The 18,420-nt window shown below is 49.8% G+C and overlaps 1 protein-coding gene across 1 annotated transcript in view; it reads left to right on the forward strand.

Annotated features, from left to right (window-relative positions):
- Positions 1-5,029: 5,029 nt before the first annotated feature.
- Positions 5,030-18,420, forward strand: part of LOC129669480 (uncharacterized) — a 99,734-nt gene continuing 86,343 nt past the window's right edge. The window contains 7 exon segments of the mRNA XM_055597758.1: positions 5,030-5,145; positions 7,917-7,970; positions 9,419-9,579; positions 13,235-13,305; positions 16,258-16,423; positions 16,495-16,626; positions 17,344-17,524. Of these exon segments, the coding sequence (XP_055453733.1) occupies positions 5,073-5,145; positions 7,917-7,970; positions 9,419-9,579; positions 13,235-13,305; positions 16,258-16,423; positions 16,495-16,626; positions 17,344-17,524 (838 nt within the window). The 5' untranslated portion in view covers positions 5,030-5,072.

An 18,420-nucleotide genomic window follows, 5' to 3' on the forward strand; every position in this document is an offset into this window, starting at 1 on the left:
GGAGGAAGCATCCTTCCATAGGGGAGGAAGTGTCCCATAGAGGAGGAAGCATCCTTCCATAGGGGAGGAAGTGCCCCATAGGGGAGGAAGTGTCCCATAGGGAGGAAGTGTCCCATAGGGAGGAAGTGTCCCATAGAGGAGGAAGCATCCTTCCATAGTGCTTCTCCAGTCCCTGCTGCAGTGAGGTTTGCCTTCCTGCCACTGCTCTTCCGGGTCAGCGTTCATGTGCCCTCTCCCACCCTGGCTGAGGCCCTGGTGGCAGCAGAACCAGGAACTTGACCTCTGATTGGGAAATCATATCAGCTGGCAATGAGTAAGAGTCCATCAGTATGTTTGTGGGTATCAGGCCGTCATTGAGTCATTCCAACACCCCCACATCAGAGCAGCAGTAAGGACAGTGTGGACAGACTACACTCTGCTGCTGATTTGCAAGTGCCTCCTTCCCTAATTAGCAGAGGGAAATACTGCAGTTCTCAGAGCAAAGTCACTGCTCCAGGTTCCAAGTGAGCTTTTCCTGAGACTCTGGACTATGATGTCACCCCTTAGACCTCACACCTTTTAAGTTGTTGCATAAGATTCCGCTTTACACAATACCCAGAGTTGTCTACCCAGTTACCTTTTGAGGGATGTACGTTTGTGTTGTTTCCAATGCTGAGCCAAAGAAGCAGCTGCGAACATTCATGTAGAGTGAAGTTGTGTGCTCCCCCACCCATGTTTACTGCATATATGCATATGTAGGCACAAGTGTACCAGGGGGTACATATGGAGGTCAGAGTGCAAAAGTCAGTTCTTTCCTTAGGGACCCTAGGGATTGAACCGGGATCATCAGGCTTGGCAGCAGGCACTTTTACTAGCTGAGCCATCTGACTGGCCCAACGTATGCTTTCTCTTCTTTAGAAGTGTTACTCCTAAAGAAGATAGATGTTACTCCTTAAGAAGATAGATGGATGCAAGATACAAGAGAGGTGTATGCTTGAAATGAACACACAGTTGCTTGCTTTGATTTGTTTTACGTTTGTGTAAATCTCTGCCCTCTCCCGTGAACAGGGTCTGCTCTACTGTGTCTGATGACTGCACCATCAGTCTCCCAAGTCTGTGCCATGCTAAGCTCATCACATGACAGAGCCTATGTCATCTGACTCCTGCCTGGCTTTCGTTTTCTGAACACAGGGAGGAAACATTTCATTTATGATTTCCAGTCCTTTGATTTTTACCAGTGAGTTAATGAGCCCAGAGAGATAAGAAGCTGGTTTTCAAAGGTCACACAGCTCATTGCAGAAGTCAATAGGAAGGAGTCATTTCCCTCGCTCTGCCCTGGACGTCTCAGCCTCACTAATGATGAATAGGGGCCAGACTCCTTGTGCCTTTCATTTCAAACAGCATTTCATAAGACAGTGCTGCCAGGCTCCCACAGCTTGAGGGCCCTCTACTGGTGAGTTTTCTTGTCCCGTGGGGTGTCCTTGTCTCTGTCTTTGCACAGGCATTCTACGGATATAGTTCATTGGACACAGTACTGCCTAGCAAGAGGGAAGCCTGCGCTTAATCCCTAGCACTGTCTAAGCACTACGTTGCGGTGTGCACGTACAATCCTAGCCCTTGGGAGATGGAGGGCGGGAGGATCAGACCTGGGGGCTACCTAAAACTCTGTCTCACCACACACACACACACACACACACACACACACACACACACACACACACTTTTCTTCTTTTCTTTTTTTGGCTTTTCTGAGACACAGTATCACCCAGGCGCATATTGAACTTTTGATCCTGCTGCCTCAGCCTCTTGAGTTGCTGAGACAAGAGGCCTGCACCAGCACAGCAGTCTTCTTGTGAGCCACACATTTTGGTGGTAATGATGTGCCCCAGTGGGTCCATAGCTCTTAGCAACTGGAGCTCTGTGGTGTGGGCTGTAGAGTGCGGGGAGGCTGGACCACATGAGGCAGGAGGATGGAAAGCCCCACCTTTCCTTCATTTTCCTGTGAATCTAAAATTGTGAACAAGGATATTTTCTTGGAAAAAAGTGAAAAGCAAAGCAAAGCAACAACAACAAAACTGAGGGTTGGGGGCATAGAGAGATGGCTCAGCAGTCGAGAGTGCTCTTACACAGGGCCAGAGTTTGGTTCCCAGCACCTATTTGGGGTGGCTCACAATTGCCCAAAACTATAGCGCCAGGGAAATTGGCATTAGGTTCTGTGTAGCACGTGTATATACCCACACGTGTGCTGCACATACATGTACTCAGGTACACACACTCTTTTTAAAAAGAAACAAAAATAAAATCAATGCAAACTGGTGTCATACTGGGGCTGTGGGTGCGCAGTGAGCACTTGTGTCACGTGGGCAAGGCCCTGGGTTCTATCCTCAGAACGAAGAAAATACATCCTTAGAAAGACAAGGGCTTCTGGCTTCCGGTAGTTCCAGCCTATGTGCAGTAGGCCTGATTCGTGCTCTGGTCATTGTGCAGTGAGTGGGAGTAGGTCACAGAATCTGCAGGAGTGTAGAGCAGGGATCACGATGTGGGAGGCAGGTTCTTGTCTGCAAGGCCTGTGTGAATGCTGTCCCATACCCTGAGCTCCACGGAGCCAACTGACCAAGGTTTGGCCCTGTAATGCCATAGATGTAAAGGGATGAGGCCAGGGTGTGGAGCTCCTGCCTGGCAGACTGTCGTGGCCTGGAGTGACAGCAGACCCAGCTGAGAACCAGATGGCTGGGAGGGAGGGAGGGAGGGAGGCAGGGCCACCCTGCTGGTTCTGATACTGCATGGGGCTTGGGCATCAGTGTGTAGGATGCCCACTCTGTTAACATTTGTGTGTTGCCTGGAGACCACACAGCAGAGATGGCAGGGTTTGGCTCTGTCTCATCTCTGAATGGGGAGAATCCAGGCCTTAGAGAGAGATGCAGTCTCCCAGGGGAGAAGGTGGGGAAAGGCTCAGAGAAGCCACCAGCGTTAAAAGAGCAGGGCCTCCTCAATGAGAGCAGATTGAGAGCCTCAGAGGCTGTGGGAGGTTGGGAAAGTGAGTTACCCTCTCTGGCCTGCTCCACCTGCTGGGGATCATAGCTTAGGAGCTGTTGGAATTGTCTATGGGAGGGTTTCATCGGTGCTAGACACAGCTTGCTGAAAGCGGTGTTATTGGTATTGCTACTGTGATCTGTTCTTGGGGGCCCAGCACTGAGGTCAACTGTCCCTTTCCTGGCCATCACTGTTTCAGTGTGTGAATGTCCTCTGCAGATGTATTTCATGTCCCCACTAGGCCTGTCATCCCTCAGGCTAGCCTTCTGGGACTCAGCTTCCCACTTCTTCCTGAAGTCACCCCAGAAAGCACCATAGGCCCCCAGAGGCTGTGATTTCAGCCTTGTGGCTCAGGGCTCTGGACAGTAAAGATGTTTGAGACGGGAAAACCACCTGTTTCAAAAAGAAGCCACAAAGGACCACATGCCACACTATTTGTGTGAAATCTCCAGCGAGCACACCATAAAAATAGAAAGTGGAGCCGGGCGCAGTGGTGCATGCCTGTAATCCCAGCACTCAGGAGACAGAGGCAGGCAGATCTCTGAGTTCGAGGACAGCCTGGTCTACGAAGCGAGTCCAGGATAGCCAAGGCTTCCCAGATTAATGGCTGTGAGGTTTCCTTCTAATGCAATGAAAACAGTTTAAAATTGCCTAATGTTGTGGATACACAACTCTGTGAACACAACATGCAGCAGGTTGTCCACTTTATTTATTTGTGTGTATATGTCTGTGTATGCATGCACACATGTGTCCATGTGGACTTAAGCACTTAGATACAGCCCCAGAGAGGGTACCAGATATGTCTTCTTTAGTCACTTATCTTATTTTGAAGTTTTTATTTGGTGTGTGTGTGTGTACATGTCATGTGGGTGACCACAGCGGCCTAAAGAGAGCGTCAGTCTCCTGAAGTGAGAGTCACAGGCAGTTGTGAGCTGTTCCACATGTGTGCAAACATCTAGATGCTCTTTCCAGACCCCAGACCCCTAGTTTTTGAGACCAAGTTTCTCATTAAATCTGGAACTCACTAGTTTGGGCTAGATCAGCCAGCCAGCCGGATCTGGCACCCTCCTGTCTGGACGCGCCTGGCTAATATGAGGGTCCTCAGCTCAGGCAGCAACCTCCCCCGCCCCCCTGCTCCAGCCTGGAGCTGCTCACTTTCAGTGGTGGGACTGTGTGTACACGCCCGACCCCAGCCAGGCAGCTCATGAAGACATCTGCTGTGGGACTTTGATACCCGGAGCACAGGGGGAAAAAGCATAGGTGGAGGGAACTCTGGAGTGAGGAAAGCTGAGGCCAGCTTGGGGAGTACATGGTAGATGTGAGCAGTTCTGCCTTTCCCTGTCCTCTGGGAGGCCTTGAGCCCAACACCCTGACAGACACCCTTCCCAGTACTGTGACACCGCTGTCCCTAAAGCCGTTACCCTATCTCCTCCAGCAGACGTACAGGTAAGCCAAGTGTCTGACCATAGGTCTAACAGGTGGCTAAGATGTCCCCGAGGCCACTGGATTACATGCATTTACACATTCAATTGTATGTCTTATATATTAGATTACAAAACAAACAAACAAAAACGCAGGGCCAGTGAGTTGGCTCAGCAGCTCAAGGAGCTTGCCACCAAGCCTGAGTTCAATCCCCAAGCTCCATGTAGTAGAACTGACTCCCGTAAGTTGTCCTCTAACCTCCACATGCATGCTGTGACACACATGTACAGACACACACACACACACACACACACACACACACACACACACACACACACGTTAAAAACAGAAACAAAGCCACACAGCTGCACGGTACGACCTCCCCTGAGACCTGACTAGTTTATAAAAGATGAGAGCTTTTGCTTCCCCCAAGGCAAAATAGGGCTTTCCCCTCAGTGATCTCAAGTCCCAACCCCCATTCCCTCTGTGTGTGTGGGGGGAGCTGGTAGTGTCACCACAGGCTTCTGATTGGCTGGTCTCTGCTCCACCACTCACTCCCTCTCTCCTGGTCAGGAGAGAGCTGAGCCGGCCCCTCTAGGGGGTGAGCCTTGCTTTGTGGGCTCCCCTGTTCCTGGAGGATGCTGACACTGGCACCCATGGGGCTCCTGGTGCTGGTCCTGCTTTGGGCACAGGCAGGAGTGACCTCGGGGAGTAAGTAAACCTGCTGCCTTCTGCATCTTCTTCTCCAGAGTCTGAGTGGCATGGAGAGGGCAGCCCCCTGATCCGCAGGAGTCAGGTTTGCCCCAAATGCCCTTTTGTCCCTCTGATGCCTTGCTTTGCTGCAGGAGAGCAGAGCTAAAGATGAAGTCTTCATATCTCTCTCTCTCTCTCTCTCTCTCTCTCTCTCTCTCTCGCTTTCCTGAAACAGTAATGTAGGGCTTGCCGAAACTGCTAGGGACTAGATCTGCTAGGGAAGGCTGGAGGCTGGCGTGCAGCGTGTTTAGTTGCATGTGTGTCTTGACTGGTGGGCATCCAGAGTAGAAGATAACAGGGCTAAGATCATCAGAATAAATATTAAAAAGCATCAAATGTCTGTATGCCTCTATACTTTGAAATCTAGTACACATTTTCCATTTGGTGCTTTTTAATTTTTTTTTTTTTTTGAGACAAGATATTAAGTAGCCCAGGTTGGCCTCAGTCCCACTGTCGTAGTCAGGTTCTATGCCTTGAGCTCCTGATCCTCCTTCTTCCACCTCCCAAGTCCTGGGATTCCAAGAGTGTGCCACCACAGCTTTCTAGCTTTTTCAGCTGGGACACTAATGTTTGATCTGTCTTTAGGTAGGGTAGAGGCAAGCACTGTTGTTTCCAAGGTGTTCCCTGATGTTCTCGTACCCACACTGAGCAGCAGACTTTTGTCTCAATTAATTAAGATTTCTCACACACTGGTCAGGGTTCCAGTGTGTGATAGTCAGAGGTGACTGATCAGTGTGGCACAGGATGGCAGCCATCTCCTCTGTCTTGACTGGGGACTCTGTGAAGGAGGTGCCCACATGAAGCCAGAGGCCTTTCACTTCCTGGCTATAGAGCATACACAGTCCATTTCAGACCTCTTCTCAGAAGTGAGTGAATGCTGGAGCACAGCAATTGAGGCCGGAGGATCACAAGTTCCAGGCCAGCCTGGGCTACATAGAAGACCCTGTTTCCAAACAAGTAAACGGGGCCAACAAGATGGGAAAAGGCTTGCCGGATGATGCGTTTGATCCCAGGACGCACATGGTAGGTGGGAGAACTGGTTCTGGCTAGTTGTCCTCCGGTCTCTACATGCTGTAGTGCATGTGTCCGTGTGCATGTGTGTGCTTACAGAAACACAAGTAAAGTGTAAAGTAAGTAAGGAAGCAGAACCCGCGTTCTGCTCTGTGTGTGCCCTCACCTTTTGCTTACTCTTCATGGATCTGATACAATGAACTTTGTTCTCTGAAACTTCTTTGTAAAATGATAGGTTTTTTTGTTGTCTTTCTTTCTTTCTTTCTTTCTTTCTTTCTTTCTTTCTTTCTTTCTTCCTTCCTTCCTTCCTTTCTCTCTCTCTCTCTCTCTCTCTCTCTCTCTCTCTCTTTTGTTGTTGTTGTTGCTTGAGAAATGGGAAAGGATCTTAGAACATGTGCCCTTCTGGAAGATCAAGGTGAAAGATAGAATTTGATTGAAATTCATTCATTCATTCATTCATTCATTCATTCATTCATTCATCCTCCCCATTCTCTACTGGGTGCTGAGTTCTTTTCCAGAACTCATGGCTACCAAGTTAACTAAGTCAGAATAATTAAAACACAGAATTTACAATGGTTATAGAGAAAGTGCTGAGGTAGGGAGGGGCAGGCAGGGACCTTTTCTAGGCAGAGGGGCTGTCCTGGAAAGAGTAATTTCTTCTGGGACCTAAAGCAGCCTGGAGTTCAGAGAGGAGGAGGAAAAGCATTTAGACAGAATTACTTGTGTTAAAGGCATTGAGCCCAGAGCATCCATCAGTGTGGCTGGAGGATGAGAGCCAACGGGCATGGCCAGGGGGCTAGGCTGGATGGCTTTGTGGTTGAGATTTTATAATGAGAAAGGAAAGAGACCATCCTCTCTTGTGTGCATGCAGGCACAGTAGAGGGCAGAGGGCAGCCCAAGGTGTCATTCTCCAGCCGTCATCCATCTTGTCTCTGAGTTAGTTTTTTGTGTTTGGCCTGAAGTTGACGGAGCAGGCTGCACTGGCTAGCAGTGAGCCCAGGTTCTGCTCCCCTCTGTCTGGGATTCCAAGTGTGCCCTGCGGTGACTGGCTTCCTGGGGGCTGGGGATCCAGACTCAGGTCTTCATGCTTGTGTTTTGCTGACTGTGCACCTCCCTAGGCTGATTCATGGTTTGTTGTAATTATTGCTGTTTGGTTGGTTGGTTTTTATTTTTGTTGAGACAGGGCTTCTCTGTGTATCCCTAGCTGTCCTGGAACTCTGTAGACCAAGGTGGTCTCAGACTCGCAGAGCTGCCTGTCTCTGCCTCCGCCTGATCTGATTCAAATTGTGGCCATGGGATAGTTAGAGGGGTTTCCTGGTGTCCAGGCAAAAGAAGGTATGGCTTCGCTAAAGCCATGGAGATGGAGGCTTGTAGATGGGTGGGAGGGGGGGTGTAGAGAAGGAGGGTGGGAAAGAGGAAAGGAGGGAGACTCTCTACTAGCTGGTGGAATTGACCAAATTCACAGATGCATCAGACTTGGGGAGGACCTCAAGCAGGCCCACCTGCTTGAGCCACCAGGAACTGGTGTCCAAACTGGGGAAGGGCAGGTGGGCCAAGGGGTAGGTAAGGTGATTCCTTGGACACCGTGGGAGATGGAGAGATTTCCTTGTTCCCACCCCTGCCTCGTCCCCCAGCAGGTGGGTGGTCCACAGTGGGGAGGGTACTACCCCATGCCTCTTTCTCACCTTGTCCTGGTTCTATCTGGTTGTGGCTTTCAGAAACTGCAGACCAACAGGTCGGAGAGGAGGTGGCCTGCATGGTGGCCTGCACAGGTGAGTGCACCTCCCAGGGACACTGAGTCACACCTCTGGCCAGGACAGTCAGGCCACTGGGACGGAGCCAGAGCAAGAGTGATGTAGGGGATGACAGAGCTGCAGTGTGGGGTGAAGAACAGTCCCATAAGGCCTTGACTGTGTTCCCAACCAGTGTGTGTGTGTGTGTGTGTGTGTGTGTGTGACAGGGGGGTAAGCCAAGCCACCCACACAGTGAGTTTCCAACAGCAAGCCAGGCCTTCCCGCCCAAGCTCTTCTTCTACCTTGGATTCTCAGGTGGATAACTGCTTTTGGCCCTATACCCCATTTCTTTCTGAGGGTGGAGTAGGCCAGAAAATCCTGGGAGCAAATTGGTAAGAGAGAGAAACATCCTGAGGACCTGGTGTGGCTATGAAGCAGTGACATCGGACAATGAAATGTCCTCTGTCAGGTTAAAGATGGGCTTAGAAGCTTATAGACATCTGTGCTCTTCACACTTGCTGGAAACCTCCAGCAATTCCTCTCCCAACATGGCCTAGGCCGGCCACTTCTCCAGCCTTCCAGCCTGCTTTATTATAAGTCAGAGCCAAGAGCCCCAAGTTCATCAAGGTAGGAGAGAGGAGCCAGGTTGCCAAGGTTGTTTTGTTTGTTTTTACCATTTTAAATGGTGTGTGTGTATACATGCGTGTGTATATGTGTGTATATAAGTATTCATGTTATGTGCCAGGGTGCATGTTTAGAGATCAGAAGACAACTCCAGAGAGCCAGTCCTCTCCTTCCACCTGTGCACCCCAGGGATCAAACTCAGGCCATCAGGCTTGGTGGTGAGGGCCTTTACCCTCTGAGCCATCTCACTGGCTTGAGACTGCCAAAGTTTGAATGTGGCTTTGCTAAGTTTTTTAACCACTTGGGTCTCAAGTTCATTTCCTGTAAAATGGTAGAAGTAAGAATACCTACTTGAGGGGGGGGTCTGGGGAGGTGGCTCAGTCAGTGAAATGTTTACTTACCAAGCACACATGAGGACCCAAGGCGAATCGCCAGAATCCACATCAGAAGCATCCAGGTCTATTTGTTCACACTTGCAGTCCCATTGCCTGGGTCCTGGGGCTTGCTGAGCTGCCAGCCCAGCTGAATTAAGGAGCTCCGCGCCTGCGAATGATCCTGTCTCAAGATAAAAAAGTGCCAAGGTGTCCCGTGGTCCACATACATGTGCATGCACACAGATATGTGACATGCGTGCACATGCAGCCACACATCCTGAAAGAACAGAGCCTGGCCCAGGGTAGCCTTGGCTAATTTACTGAGCTCATTTTGTGAGTCTTTGTTTTCCTCTGAGCCCTTCCCGGGTGTCTGCTGCTTCCTGGCTTCTCTAAGCCAGGCTAGCCCCTCAGGGCCCGTCGGGAGAGAGGTGGGTGGGAACAATGCTGAGTGACATTGCTAAAGTGACATTGCTCCCTGTCTGGTTCCAGAGACAGCGGGGTCACACCTCCCTGTGGGCACCAGATACACCTACCAATACTCCAGCAACACCAGCACCAGCCTGCAGGGGGCGCCGCTGGAAGCCAGTGGCCTGGGCCTCCAGGGCTTGGCCGTCCTTGAAGTGTTAGGCCCATGCCAGATGGCCTTATGGGTGAGTGTCTGTGTAACTGGGAGGTTGTGTTGGCACTGGGGAGTTGACACCACCCCTCAATTCCCAGTTCACCTAATGAACAGAGATCTTTCCATCTCAGGCTCAGGAGGTGAGGTTCCCAGGGAGGGGTGCATGGAGGGATATCAGTTTGGTTGCAAGTGGCCCAGCTGGAAGAAACAGGGAATCAGGAAGGAGTGAGAAGGGTCACAGGATATAGGGGCAACTTGACTGAGGGTCAAATGTGAAGTCCAAGGTGTGATCGAAGTCAAACCAAGCGGAAGCCTTTAGACAAAGAGCTGGTCCTGGGACTGCGGATTGACTCATTCAGTAAAGCGATTGCTACATAAGCATGAGGACTTGTGTTTGTATCCCCAGCAGCCATGTCAAAACCATGTCTAGTATGGCCATGTGTACCTGTAACCCTGGTGTGGGGGAGCATGGACAAGAGGATCTCTGGGGCTCACTGACCAACCAATCTGGCCAAATTCACAAGCTTCAAACTGAGGAAGAGACCAGGCCTCAAAGATAAGGTGGAGAGTGATAGGAAAACACTCAGAGTTGACCTCTGACCACACACACACCACACACACACACACACACACACACACACACACACACACGAGAGAGAGAGAGAGAGAGAGAGAGAGAGAGGGAAAGAGAGGAAGAGAGAGAGAGACTGGTGGAAACACATGTTCAGATGAGCCTCTAGGCTCTGCTGGACACTGGCCTTACACCTGTCTGGCCCACAGGCTTAGGATAAAGGTGAGTGGCTAGATGGAGTGGTAGTCCTGGCAGAAATGTGGGCTCAACTCACGGGTGGCCCAATGGTTCTTCCTCCCACACCCCGACCCCTAAAATGTGTGTCCTATTACCATGACTGTCCTGTTTCTTGGAGAACCCTGCCTATGCCCTGTCCATGACCCTTTCATTTCCTGTGACGTCTTGGACTCGCATGGCAGTCTTGAACAGGCTGAAGCACGTGAAGAGCTTCTCAGAACTCTGTGTTTGCATGTAGACCACTGGATGGTGCTTTTTGTGCTCATTCAACACCAAATTCTTTTCCTGGTTCTTGTTTGTTTTGTTTCTGAGATAACGTCTCTCTATTGTCCTGGAACTCACTTTCTAGATTAGGCTGGCCTTAAACTCATAGAGATCCTCTTGCCTCTGTCTCCTGAGTGCTGGGATTTAAAGGTACGAACCACCACGAATGGGCAACAACAATTTCCTTTTCTATTTCTTTTTGGTTTTTTGAGACAGGATTTCTCTGTGTACCCTTGCCTGTCCTGGACTCTTTTTGTAGTTTAAGGCTGGCCTTAAACTCACAGAGATTCATCTGCCTCTGTCTCCCCAAGTGTTGGGATTAAAGGCGTGTGCCACCATGCCCGGCTAACCCAGCAACTCTTATAAAGGGAAACATTTAATCAAGGATGGCTTATAGTTAAAAGGTTTAGTCCATTGTCATGATGGGAAGCATGGCAGCACACGAGCAGACAAGGTGCTGGAGAAGGAGCTGAGAGTTCTACAGCAGGCAGCAGGAAGAGACTAGGCCTGGCCTGAGCTTCTGAGACCTCAAAGCCCACCCACCAGTGAACACCTCTTGCAACAAAGCCACACCACCTACTCCCTATGAGCCTGTGGGCACCATTTTTATTCAAACCACCACACCAAGTAGGCTCTTTTTCTAGAATCTCATGAATCCTGGTAGTTCCTCAGGTGATCGACTCCCAGCAAGCCCCTTCAGTTTCCCCATATGTAAACTAAGGAAATGCAAGGCTGCCTTATGAGTTGATGTGAAAGGGAAGTGTGTAAACACAAGTGTGTGAGACCTAACTCCAAGCCTGGCAGACAGAGACCCACTGGACCAGAGGTGCATGCAACAGCAACAGCATGAGGCAGGGAGGAGCTGACCCCCAAGTCTGAGTGTAAGATGCGCAATGCACAGCTGAGGCATTTGCAGGCAGCTTCACACTCCTAAGAGATCGCTAGGCTCCCTGTATTGCACCATCCCAAACCCCTGCTGCTCTTTGGACTGCCTGGAGGACTCCTTTGACCTCCTCTTGCAGGCCTGTCCAACATACATCCAGGAAAGCTGTGAATGTGACCCAACACAGAGCTCTAACTTTTTTCTTTTCTTTTCTTCCCTTCCCTTCCCTTCCCTCCTCTTCTCTTTTCTCTTCTCTTCTTTTCTTTTCTTTTTTCTTTTCTTTTCTTTTCTTTGTGTGTGTGTGTAACTTGGTTTCATGGTTTACAAGCCTAAACTTTGTATGTAACAAATGTGAAAAGTTTGGATACCCTATGAGTTTAATGGTATTATGCAGGCTGTTAAGTTTGTATCTAGTTATTTATTTTACTGTGATAAATTGTTCATAACACAAGGTTCTCTCTCTCTCTCTCTCTCTCTATATATATATATATATATATATATGTACTTAACATATATATACATATATATTTTATATATATACATACACATATATACGTGTATATATATGTGAGTTCAGTGGCATTGGCTACTTTTACAGCTATCACCGCTGTCCATTTCTAGAATGGTCTTATAATCTTAAACAGGAGCTGTACACGGCCACCACTAACTCCCTGAGCACCTCCACTGGCCCTACCTCTCTTCTCTGCACTCTAGGGACTTTCCTTCATGTGAGTGTAGTCACTGTGGTCTAGACACATGCATGAGTACTCCTCATCCAGTCCCCACTCCCTGCCACCAGCACTACACACCCACTCACCTCCCAAGTTCTGGGATTAAAGGTGTGTGCCACATCTAAGGAGTAAACACTTTTTTAAAATTCCATTTTATTTTCTCCCAGTGTGACTTTGCATTGTAGGCAAACTGTCGACCACTGAGCTATATCTCCACCCCATTTTTTTAAGCAACTCTTTTTGTTTGTTTGTCTTTTCCAGTTACTATGAACTTAGGCTGGCCTGGACTCAAATGTGACCCAGGGTGGCTTTGAACTCACATCTTCCTGCCATAGCCTCCTAAGGGTTGGGATTACAGGCATGCACCACACTTCTCAGCTCTTTTCCTTGGATGCTGGGATCATAGGAGACTCCACTGTGCCTGATTCTAGAACGTACTTTTTGTTGGAATAAGCACACATGCCACCCAGCTGTGCCCAGCTGTGCACCACCACGTTTATCTTGGTTTGTCTCATGAGTTTATAACTGGTTATAGTCTGGGTTTGTAATTAGCCCTCAACAGTTGGCTTAAGTTGTTTGCCACTTAAGTTCATAAGGTATTGTTTGTCATTGGCAGAATCTTCATTAATTTGTTTTTGGGGTGGGTGCCTGTGTGAAGGTCAGAGGCCAGCTTGTAGGAAGGCCACTCTCTCTGTGTACCATGTAGGTCCCTGGGATTGACCTCAGGTCATCAGCTTCAGCAGCAAGCACCTTTGCCCTAGCAGCACCTTTTTTTCTCAACCACTCAGTCCCTACTTATTTTAGCTTGTAGATCCCTGTTATAGGAATCCTTCTATCAGACTTCAAAGATCTTTCGGGGTAAAATGAGAACATTCGTGTAGCAGGGAGAAGCAGGCATCTGGCTATTTCTATTCACCACCCAGAATCTAGAACCTTTTTAAGGAAGGAATCTTAGCCTCTAACATCAGAGACCATCAACTCACAGTATTTTGTGCTTCAGCTTCAAAACCTCCAAGTGATGTCTGTTCTGGGGTCCCAGGTGGAAGTTCTGAAGGAATCTGACAGTTTAAGGTAAGACCCTAGCTTAGGGTTTCATGTCTGAGCCTATAACCCCTTCCCACAACTAATGAGCTTTGGAGCACTAAGCCAGACCAGGAATCCCAGGGAGGGAAAACCCATGCTGAAGACATGTCATTATGGAGTGAAGATCAAATGAAGGTTCATCTTGACAGGTTTTATTTGAAAACAGGGTCTTATTGTAGCCCAGGTTAGCTCCAAACTTGTTATGTGGCCAAGGCTGGTTTTGAACTCCTGATGACCCTGCCTCTACCTCCTGAGTGCTGGAATCACAGTTGTGTACCACCACACTTAGCTCATCTTGATATTTTGACTCTGTCAAGTGATCGGGCTAGAACAGCAGTGAGACAATTGGGAGTTTTCATGATGCAAGAGCCTTGAGTAATTCTAAACAGCCTCAGGTGGCCTCTTCTCTGACAGACTCGCTTTCTACTCCTGCCTGCCCCGTGCTCGCAGCAGGTAGAGTTCATATCTTCTGGTCACCCAGTGGGCACAGGCCCTGTGCAGGTTTTGGATGACTCTGCTCTCTGCAACCCCTGAGACCAGCTGTCTCTCCTTCCCCCATTGTCGAGGAGGTAAAAAGCAATGTCCTGTCTACCCCAAGCTAAGCTGCCCTTTTGTGACCCAGCCAAGCCTGGAACTCTCCCTTCAGCTGGTTTCCCAGGGCTTTCTGACAGTGGGCTCAAAGCTCCAAGGGCAGCCGGTCTGAAGACAGCCCCACAGACAGATTCCTCTTCCTTTTTTATTGCAAATTCATTTGTTAAAAAAATAAAGCCTTTGTCCAGGAATACAGGGTGGAGGATGCTGTCCAGGGGCAGATGGGTCCCCTGAAAGGCTTGGGGCTGTCTCCTCTAAGAGGCCTATTGTCCCCCACTCCTCATCAGAAATGCTAAGTCAGGGGCCCTGGGGTTGTCAGTTCTCTGAAACCAGACTGACACACTCTTCTGAGGAGAGAGAGTCGCATTAGCATTGCTCTAAGCCCAGGGTCTGAGATCCCAGGCGCTGCCTTAGGACCTCACCCCTGACACCAACTGGAAAAGGAGGGGCACAGCCTCCCGGGGAGGTGGAAATGGGGACAATTTTGTCTGCATTACTGGCTTAGAGGGTGGTCATTCTCCTTCCTCCTGGATCATCTTTGTCTCCGTTATTCGCACAAGGATGCAGGCTTCCGCATCCCTTCCCTACCTTTCAGGGCCCAGACACAGGCTTTCCTGCCAGGCTAGAGCAGGGCCCAGAGGCACAGACTCAGTCCTGCTCTCAGAACCTCCCTGGCTGCTGTGTGCATCCCTCATTCCTGGTTTCCTACTCTGAATGATTTCACCTGGAGTTTGGGGGCAAAAGCCAGTGCTCCAGCAGCCCACACAAGCAGGCTTGGCCACCAGTCCCGATGTACCAATGTAAGAACTGGGTAGTTGTGTCAAGCAGAGAGGCCACCTAATCAACAGCATGCTGGGAAGAACAGATGCAGGGGTCTAGACAGCTCCCATCTATCTTTGGGTGCTGACTTGAGCTGTAGAGGAAGAATTGGGGTTGGGGGTGCTAAGAGGTCTGGATGACCAAGCTGTGCTGGCAAGGTGTGCCTGCTTGTCATTGTCTCAGCTCTGGTTCTGTGAAGGTGGTCTGTGAAGGACTTCTGTGAAGTCCTTACCACTGTCAGCCATTCATTTCTTACAAGGCAAGCATCTCTGCTCCTTCATGGGCAATTGCTCTCCATCAGGGAGTGATGTGCCCTTCAAAGTCTTGCTCTTCCTGGAATCCAAGGTGAGCACAGATTAAAACTGTGTCTCCAGCCCTAACAGGGATGAGATGGATTGTACAGGTTAGCATGCTCTTCCCATCTGTGCTCTGGAGCTGTGGTCACATGATGACCTCAAACAACAGGGGAGGAAAGCTTACACTGCAGGAGTTCATCACTGAGGGAAGCCAGAGAAGAAACCACTGGAAGGACACAGCTCATTCTCCAGCCTCCTGTTAGGTCTAGGTCCATCTGACCAGGGATGCTGCCATCCACAGAGCGGGGCCTCCCACCTCAATCCTCAGTCAACATCAGTCTGTCAGGCCAGACTGATCTGGGCAATTACTCAGTTGAGGTTCCCACTTCCCAAGTGACTCTACGTTCTGTCAAGTTGACAATAAAAACTCAGCAGCATATACACCAGCCTGTAGAGGTAAGCAGGAGGCCCACAGTGAAGCAGTCCAATAGGATAAAGGCAGCAAGGCCACGCTTTGGTCCTGTCTAGTTACCTATGTTAGGCCCAAGTCTGAAGTTAATGCTTAAGGTAAAAGCGGTTTTTCTAAGGCCTGTTTCACAGCAGTGCCTTGGGTTCAGTCCTCAGTAATGTGACCCTTGGCTCCCCAGCCACAGATAAAATGTTGGGCTGGGCTAGGAATATAGCTCAATTGGTGGCGTGTTTGCCTCGTATGCCTGGAGTTATGGACTCAAGACCTGGGAGTAGAAGCAAGAGGTCATCCTTGACTACATAGCAGGTTCAAGGCCCGCGTGTATATGATGCTCTGTCTAAACACACAAACAAAAAGGAAAGAAAATGGGGAGATATGGTTTGGGACAAAGCCTGCCTTTCTCCTGTGCCTGAGTTGCTGTTCTCTAGTAGGTGACACTCTGGAGAGGGGCTCCGTTGGACACCTCATGGGTTCAGTGAAAATTTGCCTGACATGAGTGGATTTCTGGTGTTAGACTGGGTGCTGTTGGATGTCCTTCAGGGAAACAGATTCTCTATTCAGAGCTCAGGCAGATCTTGGGAACCTCTTGTATGTGAACTCACACACCTGTGGGGTTCGTCATGATGCCAACAAGCCCAAGAGACACCTTGGAGCAGGGAGGTGGGAAAGCAAGGCTGTTCCCAAGTGTAGCTCCTGGGTGTGCCCGCTGGGGGCATCTGCAGGACAGTCGGTGTGGCTCTTGTGATGCCATCCCTCCTTTCACAGTGCTGCTCTGGGCCACAGTCCTCTTGGCTTCATCCTCAGAGATGGGCAAGTGGTCCACGTGTGTCCCCACCGCTCTGAGCCACGCTGGGCCTTGAATGTGAAGTGGTCAGTTCTGAGCCTTGTACAGAGCAGTCCTGAGGTTCACACGTCCAAGACCCTTGAGGAGGTAAGGCCAGAAGGGAAGGGCTGTGGAATGGGGCTGGTGCAGGGGGCTGACTGCACTCTTGAACATCCCAGGTAGACATTCTGGGTCGGTGTCCCACCACCTACCGGAGTCAAGGGGATCAGCTGCTCAAGACCAAGGACTTGGCACTGTGCTCTCTCCGCACAGCTCACTCCTCCCTGTACACTCAGCTGCTGCCTGGGATGGTAAGCACACCCTGCCCCCAGCTCACTTCCCTCTGCCATCCTCCCCCTGTCCCTTTGCCTTGTCCCTCCTCCCTTCATTTCTCTTCCCTCTTCTCCTCCTCACGCCCTTCTTCCTCCTCCAACTGTCTCTGCTTCCCAAGTGCTAGGACTAAAGCTTTGTGCCATGGTGCCCGCCTCCTTCCCTCATTTTCCTCCTTTATTTCCCCTCCTCCCTTCTTCCTTACTCTTTTCTTACCCATTTCTGCCCCTTCCCTTTTTTCTTTCTTTCCTCCTCTCCTTCCTTCCCCCTCCTCTGCCCATCCAATCACCTCCCTTTCCCTCATCCTCTCTTCCCTTCCACATCTTTCTGCAATGATGGATATGTGCACTGGACAGTGATCACCCGAATAAGGAAGAAAGGGTCACACTGACATCAACCTTTATTCCTGAGAGTGTTGGCCCTAGAGGGCAGAGAGGCCAGCACCTGTCCACACGGCATCCTCCCCTCCTGCCTCCTCTGACTGTCACCCTCCTTCCTGTCCCCGGGCTCCTGTCCTGCTAACTCTCCCATTCCCCTGTCTGATCTCCCAGCTCCCTCTGCATGGTCTACTAAATCACTGCCAGGTGAAGGTGGGGTCTTGAAGCTCCGATGTGGCCCATAGCCCTTCCTATGCTGCAGCTCTGCAGGTGGCCTGGGTCCCAGGACATGGTCTGAGCATATGTCTTGCCCTGGTCCAGTCCAGTCTAGCGTCCAGCTTCAGCTGTCAGCAGAGCTTCCAGGCTGGTGTACTACAGGAGGCTGCCTGTGAGGAGCTGCACGCAGCTGGACCGCTGCTCCGGAAGGCCAGTGCGGTGCACACACGAGTGTTCTCCTCCATCAAACTGCTGCACGTGGTGGCTGGGGACCCAGCCAGCACAGGTGACTCCCCTCTTCCCAATCTGGCCATGGTAGGAGGGAGGATGTGAGGAGCCTCAGAGGGCCCATATAGGCCTTCCCTACCTATGTATCCCTGAACTATCCAGAATTGGTCAAGGTCAGGATAGCCTCTTCTAGACATTTCCCTGAGCTCTCTGCTGGCTCAGAGGCCACTGGCTGGCCCTTCTCCCTGAACTGTCTTCAGATGGAACCTACTGGTCTGAGCTTTTGTAGGAAAATTTGCCTTAAATTCAGTGACGCTTTTAGTCTGTCTGTTTTGGGGGCAAATTAACTTCAGATTTCCAATTTTCCAGAAAGTTCCTGGTAATGAGTAGCTTCTCTTTGATGCGGCTTTCTGTTATAGTTGTGCATAGAATGAACTAAATAAGGCCCATGTCTGGGCCAAAGAGAAAGATTTTTCATTTTTTTTTTGTTTGTTTTGCTTTTTTTAGGTCCCAGTTATTCCTCTGAATAAGGAAATAAAAACATTATTCTATAAATTATTATTATTTTAACTTTTATATTTTATTTTATTTTATTTTATGTGTATGGGTGTTTTGTGCGTTTGTTTGTGTGTAGTGCCAGTGGAGACCAGAAGAGGGCATCAGGCTCTTGGGATTGGAGTTATAGATGTTTGTGAACTGCTAGAAATTGAACCTGGGCCCTCTTAACTACTGGGCCATCTCTCCAACCAAGAACATTATTCTTACTAACATATTTTTGTTGTTGTTTAAAGTCTCATGTAGCCCAGGCTAGCCTTGAACTCACTGTGTAGCAGGAGATAGCCTTGAATTCCTGATTCTTCCAAGGGTTTGGATTACAGGCACGTGCCACCATGCTTGGCTTTTATTTTTGTTTTCAGGACAGGGCCTTGTTAAATGGCCCCGAACTCTCAGTCT

This window comes from Psammomys obesus, unplaced genomic scaffold (genome assembly GCF_907164565.1).
Source record: "Psammomys obesus unplaced genomic scaffold, mPsaObe1.curated_primary_1811, whole genome shotgun sequence".
Classification (NCBI taxonomy): domain Eukaryota; kingdom Metazoa; phylum Chordata; class Mammalia; order Rodentia; family Muridae; genus Psammomys; species Psammomys obesus.